The sequence below is a fragment of the Aegilops tauschii genome, chromosome 3, assembly GCF_002575655.3.
Source record: "Aegilops tauschii subsp. strangulata cultivar AL8/78 chromosome 3, Aet v6.0, whole genome shotgun sequence".
In the NCBI taxonomy this organism is placed as follows: Eukaryota; Viridiplantae; Streptophyta; class Magnoliopsida; order Poales; family Poaceae; genus Aegilops; species Aegilops tauschii.
This window is the reverse complement of record NC_053037.3, coordinates 556,460,278-556,475,068: the sequence shown is the minus strand read 5'-3', so window position 1 is coordinate 556,475,068 and position 14,791 is coordinate 556,460,278. Positions and strand designations below refer to the sequence as shown.

General features: G+C 42.7%; 1 protein-coding gene across 1 annotated transcript; it reads left to right on the top strand.

Annotated features, from left to right (window-relative positions):
* The first annotated feature begins 2,030 nt into the window (after positions 1 to 2,030).
* On the top strand, positions 2,031 to 4,400 carry LOC109769870 (transcription factor BHLH6). The gene is made up of 4 exons (XM_020328575.4): positions 2,031 to 2,398; positions 2,493 to 2,780; positions 2,995 to 3,165; positions 3,988 to 4,400. Exons 1-4 carry the CDS (start codon positions 2,069 to 2,071, stop codon positions 4,075 to 4,077), a joined length of 879 nt encoding a protein of 292 aa, XP_020184164.1. The 5' UTR covers positions 2,031 to 2,068; the 3' UTR covers positions 4,078 to 4,400.
* The last annotated feature ends 10,391 nt before the right edge of the window (positions 4,401 to 14,791 follow it).

The following is a 14,791-nucleotide window of genomic DNA, read 5'->3' as shown; positions in this document are numbered from 1 at the left end:
AAACAGCATGCTACAAATGGACCATCAATAGCTACAAATCACAGATCTAAGCACGAATCAACACAAGCACAAGGTTCAACTTCAAACTCTACTACTAATCTAGCCTACCACATGCTTGAACATCTAGCCCTACCACAAATTGCAACCGCAGCATAGCAATCAACCATATGAGCTCACAGATCAGACCACTAATCAACCATGTATCTAGATCAAACCCTAGCCGCAGCTCAGATCTAGCTAGAAGGAACAGAGAGAAAGGGGGATTGAACTCACAGGGGCCATGGGTGCAGCTCGAGGACGAGGGAGGATGATCGTAGAAGATGAACGCCGGCCAGTGAAGGAGCGCCCACGCCGTGGACCGCCGGCCGATGAAGATGCGCCGCTTACCTGCTCGTCGGTGCCGATGCGCGTCGGCGAGAAAGCTCGAAGGGAGGGAGAATGGTGGTGGGAGTTGGGGCGGTGAGGGAGGAGGCTAAATAGGGGTGGACTCGGCGAGAGGTGAGCCGAAATCAACCCGCCAATTTTTCGGCGACGCGGTCGAGCTCGCGCCATCTCTCTGGTCGCACAAGGAGAGAAGCGCGTCGCCCTCCTCTGCCTCGCCCGAGCCAGGCTCGCGAGCTACTGCCGATTCGGGCGTTTCCCCTGGGCCTGGCCTGGACGTCCTTTAAGTTCCGTGCCATGCGGGCCGCACAGTAAACGCAGGCAACCAAACGGGCCAAGTTCTTCCCGCGCGGGCCAGGCTGGGCCATATGCAGGCAACCAAACACGCCCTTGGAGTGGGCTGAGAGCACGCCACTTTGGTGCGCTCTCAGCCGCCACCATGTGTCACGCTCTATGCGCTCCCTTTGATTTATTTTATTTTATTTTTCCGCACGTGTTTTCGGTTTTCTAAATGTTTTTTTGGCTTTACGGTTTACCGACGGTCTTCCTTAGCTTTTGGACAAAAAAATCGAAAAAAAATTGCGTGAAAAGTGCTTTTTTTTTCTTCCATGAGCGTGCCTCTCGGAAATAGAAAAAAATGTGCTTTCTTTTTTTTCCTTTCGTGGGAGGGCACGGTTTTGCTTCCGCGAGAGGCATTGCAGTACCTCTTCGAAACGGAAAAAACGCGTTTTTTTTCTTTGCTTTCGTGAGATGCACGATTTTGCTTCTGCGAGAGGCACGATTTGCTTCCGCGAGAGGCATGGCCGTGCCTCTCGGAAACGGAAAAATAAACGTGTTTTCCTTTTTTACAAGTGTTAGCTTCGATTCTTCTACAAACTCGTACTCACTCCGTTCTATTTGCTCCACATATGTTAGCTTTGTCTAAAGTCAACTATATAAACTTTGATCAAATTTATAGAAAAAAATATTAACATATGGAATACCAAATCGATACCATTGGATTCATTATTCAATATATTTTCACACCATACAGATTTGTTTTTGTAAATATTTATATTGACATCTATAAACTTGTCCAACTTTATAAACTTTTAGCAAAGCTCCCTCTGTTTTTATTTACTCCACATATTAGCTTTGTCTGAAGTTAAACTTTATAAACTTTTAGCAAATTTATAGAGAAAACTATTGGCATATACAATACCAAATCAATATCATTAAATTTATCATTGAATATATTTTTACATCATACAGATTTATTATTGTAAATGTTCATAGTTTTCCATAAACTTAATCAAACTTTATAAAATTTGACTTCAGTCAAAGCTAATACGCGGAGTAAATAAAAACAAATGGAGTACTACATGTCTACCCCTTTCTCACAGTTTCTTGTATCCGCATTCACAACCTCACTGGCACTGCAACCCATCGAGATCTACTACAATTTTGTTTCCACCAGTACAATGACAATGTAAATCTGCTGAGGATGATTCCTGGACCCCCCAACCCCACCCCTGCTTGGATCATATATCCATGAAAAAGAAAAAAGAAACAAACAAGTAAGTACTCGGGTTGCCTGGCAACAAGGGAATAGACGGTGGATAGTGACAAGATCAAAGATATACATCATCCAAAACTGGGGAATAAGGGGATAGACGATGGATCCAGATACACGCATACGGCTGCAGGGATGGGCGATAGCTTGGACTACTCGGTTTGCTTGGAAGCACAAGAGCGCCCTAGGTACGAACTTACCGGACAGAGGATGAAGAGGACTGAGGCTGAACCGACTGACCTGGACTGCAGCATGCACGGCGGCGGCAGCGGCAGCAGGGTGTCCGGCGGCTACAACGGTTACTGGAATTGGAGCTCCCCGGACACCGGATACTCGAGCTCCCCCGTGGTGTCGGCGGCGGTGTCGGCGAGCAAGAGCAACGTCGTCGTCACGAGGAGGCTACGCGGCCGGACGCTCAACGGCAAGCTCTACGCCCTCCGGAGCGTCGTCCCAAACATCACCAAGGTGCGTACGTAGCTGCCAACGAGCAAGCTCAATTCACTTGGCATGCATGTGAGATGTGCTAGTTGAATGAAACACCGACCATTCTTCCTGGCAGATGGATAAGGTGTCCATCCTCAGGGACGCCATCGAGTACATCCATCAGCTGCAGGAGCAGGAGCGCCGGATGCTCGCCGAGATATCCCTCCTTGAGTCGGCGGCGGAGGTACATGGCCATGCCCAGCTGCTTGCTGCTACACTACAACCCGTCCTTCCTAACGGCTGCGCCGGACACGCCATGCCGCCGGTGAAGAAAACGAGGGGCCCCCTGTCATTCCCGTCCGCGGTGACCCCCGCCCCCGCATCCGCCATGGCCGTCGCATCTCCGCCGGTCGAGATTGTCGAGGTAAACGCACCCACCAACGTACTTTATCTATTTAATCATCAAGCAATAATTGCGAAAGGTGACAAGCGACCGGCAGACAGGGGCCTCCCCCGATGTTGACGCCATGGTCCTCCGATCTCGAGCGGCATCGTCTGCTCTGCCCGCCCGCCGCACGCGGACAGCGAACACTTGGCTCGATCTTGTAGTACTTACTTTCGGTTCGTTACATGGACAGGTGAGGGTGACGGGCGCTGGCGATAAGCTGCTGGTGGTGAGCGTCGCGTGCCGCCACCGGAAGGACGCCATGGGCAAGGTGTGCCGCGCGTTCGAGAGCCTCCGGCTCGCCGTCATCTCGGCTAACGTCACGGTTGCGTCCGGGACGGTGACGCACACCGCGCTCCTACAGGTAGTAATTGTGTCCTTCGCCAAAACTTCTGTTGTCAAACTTTCTAGAGTTTCATAAGAAAAAAAACTTCCTAGAGATTAACCGCGCGTCAACAGATTTAAAACTGTCATCAAGAAGGGATTTTTAGTTTCAGTAGAATTTCGTCAAAATTTCAGTCATTTTGGTAGAATACTAAAATGATTATCTTTTGGTCAAAATATTTCATCCATTACAACACACCATGCAATTTTAAATTATTTTAAAAAAATTATAAATACTTGGTTTGATTTTTGTCACATTCAAGTATATATTTTGGTTCTTAATTTGGCCAAATCGAATTCATTTGAAGTTCGGTGAAAATGGCTACGACTGAGATATTTCTGAAACATAAATCCAAAACCAATCATGATTAGCCGTATAAAGTTACTCTGTATTCTAGAATTGATATTATTATCTTCCCATGTCCGGTTCTTTTTGGGCGGCTTAAAATTTATGCTGCCTTTCCTTAGCTTACAAAATAAGCCGTCCCCTAAGTTTGTTGAGACTTCCGAATTAGTTATCTCATAACTAGTTTAGAAACCCCAATGAATAAGAGAAGCGGCTTATTAAAAAAGCTGGGGAGGAGGCGGCTTACTTTCTAAGCTGTCAAAAGAACTGGCCCCTAATATTATTACTAGTCTACTAATACATCCTAATGTAAAGTTGAGGAAGATAATAGATATAGGATCTTGAAGAATTTAAATATAATAAAACAATTGTCAAGTCAAAAGAACATGCATAGCGGTCATTGTATTGCTGGTTATAGTTGTATTGTTTTGTGATCACATAATTCTTATTTCTCAGAGACAGGAAATACATAAGAGCGAAATGAAGGGATTGATCGAGACTGCAATCGCCCATGTTGATGTCGCAGGAAGTAGTATTAGTTACTAAGTGACTCATGGGAACTTATGATATTCATGGTTGCATGTTCATCTTAGTTAGTTACGCATGATCACGTGTACTCCAGGATAACCAGAACACTATAGTGTTTTGGCAAAAATGGAAAGAGACTAAATATTATTTAGCAGCCCCACTGTGTTTGTCTCATGGTCAGTTAATAAGCAATAACCTCTTATAACATGTGATATCTATTGGATCACACAAAATAAATTGCTCGTGCTAGGAGTGTCTCAAAATGGCAATATGATGTACTATATATGTTGTATCTAAACTATTGCACTTTTGGTCAAAAGAATATGACTATTGGTTCTTCACATTTGCTGGTCTATTCATAGGATACAGCTTTCTCACCACCTGTCCGTATTTTTATGTCAGTTTTTATGTAGGTGCCTGCCTATAGATATTGATGGATAGTGCTATAGGCTTGTGAATATATGGGTTAACCACCTCCAGTCTTTCACTTGAAATCTTACAACTTGCATTGTCTTTTTTTTTCCGGGTCACAACTTGCATTGTCAAAGTTAATAGAATTTAAACTACCTATGGATTTAAAACTATCGAGATTGGCTATGTATGAAGTTACTTTGTACTATTATATTTGGAATGGTTCTCTTCGTAATATTATTAGTCTACTAATATCTTAATGTAAAGTTGAATATAATAGTTGTAGCATCTCAAACACTTCAAATAAAAATAATTAATTGTCAGGTAAAAGGAACATTGGTATCATGTGGATTGCAAATTTTGCGTATTCCTGCAATCATTTATTAAGATAATTTAGCATGTGTTGCGCATCTGGGAACTGGTTACTCAGAATAATATCTGCAACAAGTTATATGCTCATAAATTACAGCATATGACCATAATAAATAGTGTTGCATATTGTTGGATGTTGCCCCCATCCGCCTCTTGCAAATCTGTCGGTGGGCCCTAGCGAGAGGAGGTCACGACTTCGGTCTCCACCCAACCTGGAAGGCAGGATGACAAGCAAGAAAGGATGAATGGAAAATGGAGGCGCCACAACCAAAGACGGACGGCAACCTCCGGCGAACACTTTGCACAATGCAGTTTTCCCAAATAATCCAATTTCGCTTCTTTTTCCACTCCGCGCCTCATGCCGGGCCAAGCTGCGGCTTGTTTTCTACCTAGTTCTAGGCATATTTCCTGGTATCGCCTCGATCTATGGGCCAGATTTTATTTGGCCCCTCTCCTTATTGCCAACTCAATAACCCATACAATTTTATAGACCGTGATCCATTGACTGGAATGCACAACAATCGTCACATCCATCGACCGGAGCCACGCACTTGCCGCCGGTGAAGCCCTCGGTCATGCAGACGTTCACACAGTTGGTGTCGCTGAAGCACGCCCCATGGAACGGGTGGCTCTTTGACTCGCACTCCCTCACCAAAGCGACATGCACCGCCAAAATCAACAAAGCGTGCAGATCAGTCACCGGAGCACATCTGGCACTTGAAAGATTTGCGTCAAGGTCAAGGCGATACTCTCTCTCCTCTATTATTCGTGATTGTCCTGGACGTTTTAGAAAAACATTTCTCACTTGCGGAGGAGAGAGATTTGCTACGGCCTTTCATTGTAGCATGCTATTAGGCATCGCCTCTCCCTATTCGCTCATGATGTTGGTTTGATTAGCTGGCCATCTGCTCGAGATCAACACCACCATCGTCATTCGGGATCTGGTCCGTGATGCTTCAAAGTTGTATACAATCTTTTTAAAGAGCGCCACAACATTGATTCGTTGTGATTATCCCAGAGAGATTGCCTCTGCTCTGCCGCATGGATTTCCTGTTTTCCTATAAACTTTTTATGGGGCTGCCTGTTTGTGCTTTCTTGCTTAAAAAAGTCTGGCCTTCAGCTATATGTCAACAAAGTGATGTGGTGACTTCAGTGCAGGAAGGCTAGTCTGTCATCTGATGTCGGTTCAGGAGGTCCTTGCGGCTATGTCAATCTATGCGATGATGGCAATGGAGCTCTCCAAATGGATGGCGTCTACCGTGACTACAACAACATCCTGGTGGGAGTCTTGTTTGCTAGAATTAAATAGGATGCCTCGCTTTGGAGCCTTGCACGGGCTAAACACCTCAGTAACATATTGCAGCAAGAATGATTGTTTTAACCTCGCCTTGGCCTTGGACCTTAACCTCTAACACTTCCATCTTAATCAATGACAATGACAAATCTTTTGCCACTTTAGGTGGGGTGTGGGTATTTTATTCCTTACCTGCAGGTCAACAATCAAGCCTGTAAAAAGGAGCCAGCAAACTAGTAAACATAACTCACTTCAATAAAGAAGATAAAAGTTCAAAGCAACATCTGCGGGAGGTCGACTCAACTCATGGTCATCATCCATGTATTCCACACCCTCTTTCATGTCCCCAAATTCTCCATCTTTTTATACCTTATCCTTGGGGCAGGCTGTAGAATCAGAGGCATCAGTCGATAAAGATCCAATTTTGTTTTATCCAATCAAGTGATACACAGATTCGAGGAGCATACATGTAATGTACAATAATCAAGACGGGAGTTATTGAACTATTTCCATTTTGTTTTCCACTTTGATTAGGACTGTCAATTTTGTCAAAGCACTCCCTTTTGTGAAGAGTCGTCCTCCTACATGTAAGAGTATGTAAACACAACCCTAGCTTCTCCTCTCGATTTGCCCCAGCTCCCAGCAATCCATGGCAGGTTGCATCGCGCGATCACACACCTGTTGCTGGAGTTGTTCCTTGAAGGAACAATGGAACAACACATATTGATTGCCTCTGCAACAAAAGTAAAGGTCTATATGATGCTACTGAAGGAAATATGCCCTAGAGGCAATAATAAAGTTGTTATTTTATATTTCCTTATTCATGATTAAGTTTATTATTCATGCTAGAATTGTATTGATCAGAAACTTAAATACATGTGTGAATACATAAACAAATACCGTGTCCCTAGTGAGCCTCTACTAGACTAGCTCGTTGATCAAAGATGGTTAAGGTTTCCTAACCATGGACATGTGTTGTCATTTGATAATGGGATCACATCATTAGGAGAATGATGTGATGGACAAGACCCATCCGTTAGCTTAGCATAATGATCGTTCAGTTTTATTGCTATTACTTTCTACATGTCAAATACATATTCCTTCGACTATGAGATTATGCAACTCCCGGATACCGGAGGAATACCTTGTGTGCTATCAAACGTCACAACGTAACTGGGTGATCATAAAGATGCTCTACAGGTATCTCCAAAGGTGTTTGTTGAGTAGGCATAGATCAAGATTAGGATTTATCACTCCGAGTTTCGGAGAGGTATCTCTGGGCCCTCTCGGTAATACACATCATAAGCTTGAAAGCAAATGACTAAGGAGTTAGTCACGAGGTGATGTATTACAGAACGAGTAAAGAGACTTGCTGGCAACGAGATTGAACTAGGTATAGAGATACCGACGATCGAATCTCAGGCAAGTAACATACCGATGACAAAGGGAATTACGTATGTTGTCATAACGGTTCAACCGATAGAGATCTTCGTAGAATATGTAGGAGCCAATATGGGCATCCAGGTTTCGCTATTGGTTATTGGTCGGAGAGATGTCTCGGTCATGTCTACATAGTTCTCGAACCCGTAGGGTCCGCACGCTTAACGTTCGTTGACGATATAGTATTATATGAGTTATATGATTAGGAGCCAATATGAGTAAAGATTGATATATAGGACGATGGTATTTGGACACCGGAAGTGTTTCGGGTGGTACCGGGTACTTATCGGGTCACCGGAAGGGGTTCCGAGCAGCCCCGGTAGGTTTTTGGGCCTTATGGGCCAAAAGGGGAAGAGCACACCAGCCCACAAGGGGCTGGTGCGCCCCTCTACCCCCTAAGGCAGCCATCTCCCTTTCCTTTCCCCCTCATGTCCAAATAAGGAAAGGGGGGCGCAGGGCAAGGCAGCAGCCATAGGGCTGCCGCCAGGTCTGTTGGGGTGCCCTAGGGGCTACCTCCTCCCCTCCCACCTATATATATGTGGGGTGGGGGCGCCACACAAGGACACAACATTGTCTCAGCCGTGTGCGGCGCTCCCGTCCATCGTTTACTCCCTCGGTCATATTTTCGTAGTGCTTAGGCGAAGCCCTGCGAAGATCACATCACCATCACCGTCACCATGTCGTCGTGCTATCAGAACTCATCTACTACCTCGCCGTCTTGCTGGATCAAGAAGGCGGAGGACGTCCCCGAGCTGAACGTGTGCAGAACGCGGAGGTGCCGTGAGTTTGGTACTTGATCGGTTGGAGCGCGAAGAAAGTTCGACTACATCAACCGCATTGTGAAACGCTTCCGCTTACGGTCTACGAGGGTACATAGACACACTCTCCCCCTCCTTTCTATGCATCTCCATGGATAGATCATTGCGTGTTGATGTCTACTACGCAACTTTATTCTTGTAGACTCGTGTTGGGCCTCCAAGCGCAGAGTTTTGTAGGACAGTAACAATTTTCCCTCAAGTGGATGACCTAAGGTTTACCAATCCGTGGGAGGCGTAGGATGAAGATGGTCCCTCTCAAACAACCCTGCAACCATATAACAAAAAGTCTCTTGTGTCCCCAACACACCAAATACAATGGTAATTTGTATAGGTGCACTAGTTCGGCGAAGAGATGGTGATACAAGCGTAGTAATGATAGTAGATATTGATTTTTGTGATAGGAACAATAAAAAACAGCAAGGTAGCACCTGATAAAACGGAGCACAAACGGTATTGCAATGCTTGAAAATGAGGCCTAGGGTCCGTACTTTCGCTAGTGCAATCTCTCAAGAATGCTAATGTATATAATTGGATCATATAACTATCCCTCAACGTGTGAAGAATCACTCCAAAGTTCCTATCTAGCGGAGAACATAAGAAGAAATTGTTTGTAGCTATTCTTTCTGATCGATCTATCCAAGAGTTCGTACTAAAATAACACCAAGTTATTCTTTTCGATCGATCTATCAAGAGTTCATGCTAAAATAACACTAAGTTATTCTTTCCGATCGATCTATCAAGAGTTCGTACTAAAATAACACCAAAGCAAATTCAAATTCATAATATTCAATCGAACACAAAGAACCTCAAAGAGTGCCCAAGATTTCTATCGGAGAAACAAAAGAGGAGAACGTGCATCAACCCCTATGCATAGATTACCCCAATGTCACCTCGGGAATCCGTGAGTTGAGTGCCAAAACACATATCAAGTGAATCAATATAATACCCCATTGTCACCACGGGTATTCATAGCAAGACAAACATCAAGTGCTCTCAAATCCATAAATTATTCAATCCGATAAAACGAAATCTCAAAGGGAAAACTCAATTCACAACAAGATAGAGAGGGAGAAACACCATATGATCCAATTAACAAAGCACGCGATACATCAAGATCGTGCCATCTTAAGAACACAAGAGAGAGAGAGAGATTAAACACATAGCTACTGGTACAAACCCTCAGCCCCGAGGGTGGACTACTCCCTCCTCATCGTGGTGGCCGCCGGGATGATGAAGATGGCCACCGGTGATGCTTTCCCCCTTCGGCAGGGTGCCGGAATGGGGTCTAGATTGGTTTTTCATGGCTACAGAGGCTTGCGGCAGCGGAACTTCCGATCTAGGGTTACCCCGAGGGTTTTTGGAATGTTTGGCAATTTATAGGGCGAAGAGGCGGTGCGGGAGGCCACCGAGGTGGGCACAACCCACCTGGGCGCGCCTGGGGGGTTGTGCTCCCCTCGGAGTTCCCATCTGGTACTTCTTTGGCCCACCGGGTGTCTTCTGGTCCAGAAAAAATCTCCAAAAAGTTTCGCTGCGTTTGGACTCCGTTTGGTATTGATTTTCTGCGATGTAAAAAACAAGCAAAAAATAGCAGCTGGCACTGGGCACTATGTCAATAGGTTATAAAGTTGCTATAAAATGATTGTAAAACATCCAAGAATGATAATATAACAGCATGAATACTTCATAAATTATAGATACGTTGGAGACGTATCACGTGTGCGTAGAATATTTTTTGTTTTCCATGCAACGATTCCCAACAGCTACCTAACGACTATGGAGAATTGTCATTTCCAAGCAAAAGAAAGCTACCATTAAACAAAGGATGCTTGCAGTTAAAAAGGGAGGTAGCTACTCACAACCACATTGTGGCAGGAATAAAACTTAACAGTAGGATGGAAAATAAGTGCAATCATATGTACATAAGAAGCCAGCAGTTAGAACATGAATATTTCACATCCAAATCATCAGTGTTTTTGCTTGTTTGAAGGAGGCTATTCATGGGCGAATGACACTCTCTTTCAGGAAAATCTTGCTATTTAGTTAAATGGCCCTTATATCCTAGAATGGAGCAGTTACAAATTTAATTATAACTAATGCGGCAAAATACAATATCTTTAGGATACTTAGCAAGTGTGGTCGAAAAAATATTTAGCAAGTGTTTCATGTGTTTCCAACTGTTGAGAAAACTCCAACTTGGTTTGGCTCTGCAAAGCGTATGATTGAGACTAAACAAATGCAACATCGTTTAAAGAAAACGGGTACTAAAGTTATCAACACTTACGAGTGCAAAGTGCAATATAGTAATATCTTCTTGACTTCAAATGAAAACAAATGACGGGGAGAGGCGCATGATTCAGACTAAAATAATTATGCAAAGCACATGCTTCAGAATAAAAAATGCAACAGAATAGTAATAAAACATCTATCCTCTTGGCAATCGAATGAAAACATTGATGGATGAAGAAGAAGCACTCACTCACTCGAGGGAGGAACGCGCTGGCGGAGGAGCCCGGCCGGCCGGTGATCTGTGTGATTAGGTGGCCCTTCTCGATGAGGAAAACGTGGAGTTTTCTTTTTCTCGACGGGAACGAAGAGGCGGTTTATCTCTGGTGATTCATGTAACCAGGCCAATTAGAGGCCAATTTGAACTGTCGATTATTTTCCTCCGTGAAATCCCTTCTAGGTTATTCACAAAAAAAATCCCTTCTAGGTCCACGCTCATTTTTAGAAGTAAAAAAGTTTTAGCTTCGATTCTTCTATGAGCTTGTACATAATATTATAGGTTTATTTTTTTTTACACTTTAGCTATATGCAAGTCATATGAAAATTGATTTTGGATCAGTCAAACTTTCAGCCATTGATCTTTGCTTTGAGATTCATACTTTTTTCCTACGGTGTTTTGTGAGCTGGTTGAGCTGTATTTTGAATCATCACATATTTGGGTCATTTAATTTGCTATTGAGCTGAAGCCCATTGCCTATGTCGCCCAGCAGTCCCTCTCTCACTTTGTTTTTTTTTCTGTTTTTATGTGTTTCTCCTTCTGTTTTTTCTTTATTAGTTGGTTTTTATTTTTTATGTTTAGGTATTTTGGGATGTTGGGCGAGTGTAAATATATACACACAAATACTATGTTATGTGTGTGAAAATTACACTATTACATGACTGTTCTTTGCATACTACTACAAAAACTGCAATTTTAGTGTAAAGTTGCGTGCAATTTTTAAAAATCATTATATTTTTTCTTGAAAGAGTAATACCAATGTCACTACTTCATTGTTCCTTATAACACTTTATTATTTTGATTTTGATTTAGTTGTTATTTCCTTTTGTTTATTCTTTAAGGGTAATACCGATGCCACAAATTCATTCATTCGTAGGATTTTTTGCGTGTAAATTCCACTATCATATGCTTATTTTTACATATTTTTAAAAGGTGCAATTTGTGCATGTTGTGCGCATATTTTGTCTTTTTTTTAAATCATATTCTTTCTTCAAAAAGGCTAATACTAATGGCAACAATTCATTTTTTCTTAGAAAAACTCATTATTTTGATTTTGATTTAGTTGTTATATCATTTTCTTTCTTCATAAAGGGTAATACCAAAGCCACTAATTCATTCGTTCTTATAAGGATGATCGAGGCTGTAATCGCCGAAGTTGATGTCGCATGAAGTACTATGAGTAGTAGTATGAGTTACTAAGTGACTCATGGGAAGTTATGCAATGCATCGTTGCATGTTCATCTTAGTTATTTACACATAATCACGTCTACTCCAGGATAACCAAGACACCATATTATTTTGGCAAAAATGGGAAGAGGCTAAATATTATTTAGCACCCCCAATGTATTTGTCTCGTGGTCAGTTATAACACGCGATATTTGGATCAAAAAAATACATAGCTAGTGCTAGGAGTGTCTCAAAATGCCAATATGATGTATTATATACATTGTATCTAAACTATTGCAATTTTGGTATAAAAAAGAATATGACTATTGGTTCTTCACATTTGTTGGGCTATTCATAGGATACAACTTTCTCACCACCTCCATATTTTCATGTTAGTTTTTGCATAGGTGCCTCACTATAGATATTGATGGATAGTGCTATAGGCTTGTGAATATATGGTTTAATTGCCTCCAGTTTTTTAATTGAACTCTACAACTTGCATTGTCAAACTTAATAGAAGTTAACTGCCTATGGATTTAAAACTATTGAGATTGGCTATATATAAAGTTACTTACACTGGTACAGCGAGGTGTTATACAAACGGCTTGTAACCCCTTTCCGCGACAGCATTTGGAACCGTCGCCAAGTAAGTGTGGGTGATAGGGGGTCCTTCCCACACAACCCAGAAATCGTCGGGGATATGCCCTCCTGGCACACACGCTCGACAAAATGAGGTCTTGTATGACCGGCGAGCGATCAAATACGGTTATATGTATAGTAGTGCTCAAAAAATACAATTATACATGCAAAATTGTTTTCGGTCGTAAGTACATCTCACACAGTTAGTCCCCGCTAAACGTTTCCGTTCGTATGTACATCCCACACAGTCGCTCCAAGGAAAATGTTTCCGTTTGCAGGTACATCACATATAATTTTCCCCGTTAAATCGTTTGTGACAGTGTTGCCATTGCACACGATATTAACAATTTTATCGTTTGCGTTATAGAAATGCATCACACATGGTGCGTAGAAAAAACTGTGTGACAAAGGTTGTCCATCACAAAAAAAATTATGTGGTAAACGTTTGCGCAAGGTGGCCTAACGCAAACAGTTTTCAAGAGGATGTCATGTGTGATTATTCATTGATCCAACACGATTTATTCCTAGAAACTGTGTGCATTGCCTGAGGTCATCGCCCACGGTGTTTTCTCAATAACCGTTTGCAATAGAGAAACCCAATTAGCAGGATAATTTGTCAGGCTAATTGGTCATTAGCAGACTAATTGCCCTATTATTAATAATCTATTTATTAATCTAATTGACATTCATATTAAGCCCATAATATATTTCATTTCCATATTAAGGAGGCAGGATTTCATAATTGAAATACATTAGAGTACAACATGATATAGCTTCAGCACTCAGCTACCCCATTACACAACTGCACCAGCACCAAGCACATGCAACATCTAAAACCTTTCAAAATTAGCATCATAGATGGTACATAGACAGATGCATCTCATCTGAAAAACTGCTGAAGTGGAATGCGAATATTGAGCCTTCATTGATGTTGAAGGTCTTTGCAACTTTAGGCCAGTGTCTGTGCATGATTGACCGTCCATCCTTCGTCCTCTTCAGGAACACTTCAATATTGAACCGTGGGTGTTGTATGAAAACCTTCCTCGCCTCCTGACCATAGAGGTGGTTTGAGAGGTAATCATCAGTGAACTGCTTTGGAAAGGCCTGAAAACAAGGATGTGCATAAATATCTTCTCTATATTGGAAATGGGGCAAAGAAATAAAAAAGGCAAGGTATAATTGTTAGTACCATCTTGTCTTCTTCATTGTGTAGACAAAGATCTTGTTGTTTTTTGTCGCTAATTTCTTTATCCTAACAATCTTTCTGAGTTTCTTGACTTGATTGATATTCATGGACAACTCACTTCCCCATATGCAAAAAGGGCCGAACAGTGGGTCAAAACCTCTGACAGCAGGACCTACATGTGCAAGACCATATTGTTAAAAACCTAAATATTAGAATGATTCCTGCAATTGCACAATAATGTTCTATTAGACAACGGATCATGCATGTGCTAACCTCGATTGTAAACCTCAGTGCTTCCCATTGTTTTCCTGCAACACATATAAGGTAGTTAGTCATTAGGTTAAGTGAGGGTTCGCACGCTATCAGTAAAATATGTTGATGAAAAATAAGCACATTGCAGATTCATCAGATTAATTCAAGCCACATGAAAAACCCATTTATCCAAACCAAGCATGATTAAGAACTAGGAAATGTAGCACTTGTAGCCAAATTCGATTTATTCCTCAAATGCACAACAATACAAAATTCTACCCACGACAATTGGACATCGCATTGCATAATTGAACCAAGCAGTTAACTAAACACCACAACAAATGAACCAAACATTAACTGGGCACCACATTGCACAATATAACATACTCCTAATCAGGGGCGGAGCTACAGGGTGGCCAGGGTTGGCCGCGGCCCACCCTGGGATTTTGGATCCGCTTATATACCTATGAATTTTTAACTGGGCCAGAGAAAAACAATTGGCCCAATAAAACTTTGCCTGATGACCCACGGACAAACGCAGCCCAAGCCACGCCGTCCTCCTGTCGTCCACACGAGCGAGGGCACAGCGGCCTCGTCCCGAAGCCCTCCAGAGCCGTGCGGTCGTGCCCTGCCTCGCCCTCGCCAGTCGCCGG

What these genes read in the sequence shown, in the direction of transcription:
- LOC109769870 (XM_020328575.4), top strand. Translation starts at nt 2,069, where the DNA reads ATGGGCGATAGCTTGGACTACTCGGTTTGCTTGGAAGCACAAGAGCGC. An exon ending in TCGTCCCAAACATCACCAAG is followed by an intron (nt 2,399 to 2,492) that starts GTGCGTACGTAG and finishes TCTTCCTGGCAG; the next exon opens with ATGGATAAGGTGTCCATCCT. An exon ending in CGCACACCGCGCTCCTACAG is followed by an intron (nt 3,166 to 3,987) that starts GTAGTAATTGTG and finishes CTTATTTCTCAG; the next exon opens with AGACAGGAAATACATAAGAG.